The sequence below is a fragment of the Kryptolebias marmoratus genome, linkage group LG16, assembly GCF_001649575.2.
Source record: "Kryptolebias marmoratus isolate JLee-2015 linkage group LG16, ASM164957v2, whole genome shotgun sequence".
In the NCBI taxonomy this organism is placed as follows: Eukaryota; Metazoa; Chordata; class Actinopteri; order Cyprinodontiformes; family Rivulidae; genus Kryptolebias; species Kryptolebias marmoratus.
The window spans coordinates 67,561-69,434 of NC_051445.1; the positions used below are offsets into that span (position 1 = coordinate 67,561).

A 1,874-nucleotide genomic window follows, 5' to 3' on the forward strand; every position below is an offset into this window, starting at 1 on the left:
CCCCACACACACATTCTTCATTCATGCCCCCCCCGCCCCCACTCACTCAGTCTGGAAAGCAGGAAGTGGGTCATTTCACTTTCTACTGAGATTTGTGTTCTGATCCGGATCAGAACCAGAATTTATTCACTTGTTTCTTACCGTTCAAATCTGTTCAGTTTGAAAACACCAGAACCAGTACAGCAGAACTCAGGGGAGAACTGAAAAACAAACAGGAAGCAAAACCAACCACAAACACTCCTACAAAATAAAACAGGAAACAGAACTCAACTAAAGCATGAAGACGGTCCCGGTTCTCAGTGGTCCTTGAGTCCATCACAGGGACACAAAGAGACAAACAGGTCCATCACGGGGACAGAAGGAGACATTTTAATTTGAAAATCTTGGCAGGAAGTTCAGTGTACCCAGCAGGTTGTTCATCAGGATCAATTTTGCTCTTTAAAGCTTTTTGTAATGTAAACTGCTTTTATTTTGAAATAATTCTGGTGATTCAGATGTTTCATTTCTGACAGTTCCGGACCGGACCACCTGAGCAGAACCTGAGGAGGTTCTGGTTCTGCTGCAAACAGAAAGCAAAACTTATTGTGCGCGCTCCCGCTGCCGGGCACGAGCACTGGCTGCAGCGCTCTCCTGTTGGACCGAAGGTTCTGCTGCAGGTTCGGACTGTAAGTCGGGTTTTGTTTTCTCACTGTTTATCTCTGCAGAACCGGCACCGTTCCGACCCGGACCCGGACCCGAATCTGGGTTCTGGGCGGGAATCGGACTGGATTTGGTCCAAAAGTTAAAGTTCTGTTCAGGTCTCCAAAACCCAGAGGTTCTGTCTGTCTGCGGTCCGGTTCTGGTTCTGGTTCTGGTTCTTCTTTAAGTTTGCCTTATTTTTCTGAAATGGGTCAAAAAACAAAACCAAACATTTTGTTGAGTTTGGAGGTAAACAACAACAACAACAACAAAGATGTTTAGGTTCTTCAAACAGAACCTAAACTAAAAGCTGGGAGAGAAGATCTGGTTCCTCAGGATCAGGAGGTTCTGCTGCTCCGGAGCTCCAGGTGTGTGTTACCACAACGTCAGGGCGGAAAGACAAAAGCAATGACCTCAGGACTCACAGGTTTAACATTTTGCTTTTGTTTAATAGTTGTTTTGGCTAAAATGGGTTAAAATCAGTTGATTTTCAGCCTCACTGATGAGGACAACTTCAATGTCTTTACAGTAAAGAAATGGGGTCCATTTTTCATTGTGATAAAAGAACAAATCTTTGTCATTTTCTAGCTTTTTAAAACTAATTTATCTTTTTTGTTGGTTTGTTAATCTCCTGCCAGCAGCTGAGCCATAACCTGTGTCTCTGTCTCTACTTCCTGTTAAAAACGAACCAATCAGATGGCGTCTGAAGCTTTGGACCCTGCTGAGTTTCAGATTCATGAATCAGTGGTTCAGGTATCAGGCCGCAGCGCCATACCGCCATCTAGTGGACAAACAGAAAAAGTGCAGCAGTTCTGCCTCAAGCCAATCAGAGGAGGAGCTGCTTTGATGGACAGGATGATCAGAGTCCCTGTGACCAGGACTGATGTGTGTTTCCTGTGCAGGTGAAGGTAGGTGTGTGTGAGCAGCATGGATGAGCGTGAAGACAGAGAGGAGGCGGCTCAGGGGGAGGAGCCACAGAGTCAGAGCAAAGATCACAGGTGAGAAGATCATCTTTGCGTGTGCAGTCACTCATCTGTCACTCACCTGTCACTCATCTGTCACTCACCTGTCACTCACATGTCACTCATCTGTCACTCACCTGTCACTCACATGTCACTCATCTGTCACTCACCTGTCACTCATCTATCACTCATCTGTCACTCATCTGTCACTCATCTGTCACTCACCTGTCACTC

At 45.8% G+C, this 1,874-nt stretch overlaps 1 protein-coding gene across 7 annotated transcripts in view; it reads left to right on the forward strand.

Moving 5' to 3' along the window:
* The first annotated feature begins 56 nt into the window (after window positions 1-56).
* LOC108228732 (NLR family CARD domain-containing protein 3-like) overlaps window positions 57-1,874 on the forward strand; it is an 18,336-nt gene continuing 16,518 nt past the window's right edge. For 2 of the 7 annotated variants that reach the window (XM_037980559.1, XM_037980563.1), the window contains exons 1-2: window positions 57-1,046; window positions 1,581-1,676. In XM_037980559.1, the coding sequence (XP_037836487.1) occupies window positions 1,606-1,676 (71 nt within the window). In that variant the 5' untranslated portion in view covers window positions 57-1,046; window positions 1,581-1,605. Of the gene's footprint in view, window positions 1,677-1,874 lie in introns of all 7 variants that reach the window. The other 5 variants (XM_037980558.1, XM_037980562.1, XM_037980561.1 and 2 more) reach the window with 3 other exon arrangements.